The sequence below is a fragment of the Gavialis gangeticus genome, unplaced genomic scaffold, assembly GCF_001723915.1.
Source record: "Gavialis gangeticus isolate Ggan-Ray unplaced genomic scaffold, GavGan_comp1, whole genome shotgun sequence".
In the NCBI taxonomy this organism is placed as follows: domain Eukaryota; kingdom Metazoa; phylum Chordata; order Crocodylia; family Gavialidae; genus Gavialis; species Gavialis gangeticus.
In genome coordinates, this window is record NW_017729016.1 from 1759851 (window position 1) to 1760486 (window position 636).

Genomic DNA, 636 nt, shown 5'->3' on the forward strand with positions numbered 1-636 from the left:
TCCCCCTCTTTGGAGAAAGGGGCTGAGGCTGGGGGGGGGGGTCCCCAAAAGCAGGGGGTTAACCCCTTCGACACCGCTTCGTTAACCCGCTCCGCTTGCTTTGCAGAGGCATCCCTTATAATCCGCCAGCTGGGAAGCGGTCGCCCACCCAGGTGCTTGTCTCGCGTCTCAGCCATGGCTGCGAGGGAGAAGAGTCCAAAGGAAAAGGCAAACACAAATCAAAGAGGAAGGGGCGAAGGGACCCAGCTGCACCCATCCATCCATCTATCCCCTGCGACAGCGCTCCCCTGGGAGGACGGGGCACCGCCGTACAGCCTAGTGGGGCCCCGGGGATCCAGCGCCGGGTCCTCCTCCTTCCCTTCTGCCCCGTCATTCCACTCAGAGCCGTTCCAGATGGGCACAAGAGATCCAGGCCCAGGCTTTTCTTCACCTTCTTCAAGAAACTCTGCCCAGAGCCCTTCCAGACGGGCACGGAAATCCAGCGCCAGGCTCTCCTCCGCCTCCCGGGAGCTGTCTGCCGAGCCGTGCCTGGTGGGCACACGACCCCGGCTCCAGGCTGTCCTGCTTTCTCTCCTCTGGACGCTAACCCAAGCCAGTCCAGGTGGGCAAAGCAATCCAGCTCCAGGTTTTTTACTC

The 636-nt window shown here is 62.3% G+C and overlaps 1 protein-coding gene across 3 annotated transcripts in view; it reads left to right on the forward strand.

The window, feature by feature from the left end:
* The window catches only part of RAI1 (retinoic acid induced 1), a 149360-nt gene extending 149166 nt beyond the window's left edge, over positions 1-194 (forward strand). For all 3 annotated transcript variants that reach the window (XM_019512659.1, XM_019512660.1, XM_019512658.1), the window contains one exon: positions 107-194. In XM_019512659.1, coding sequence (XP_019368204.1) covers positions 107-121 — 15 coding nt within the window. In that variant the 3' untranslated portion in view covers positions 122-194. The remainder of the gene's footprint in view (positions 1-106) is intronic.
* The last annotated feature ends 442 nt before the right edge of the window (positions 195-636 follow it).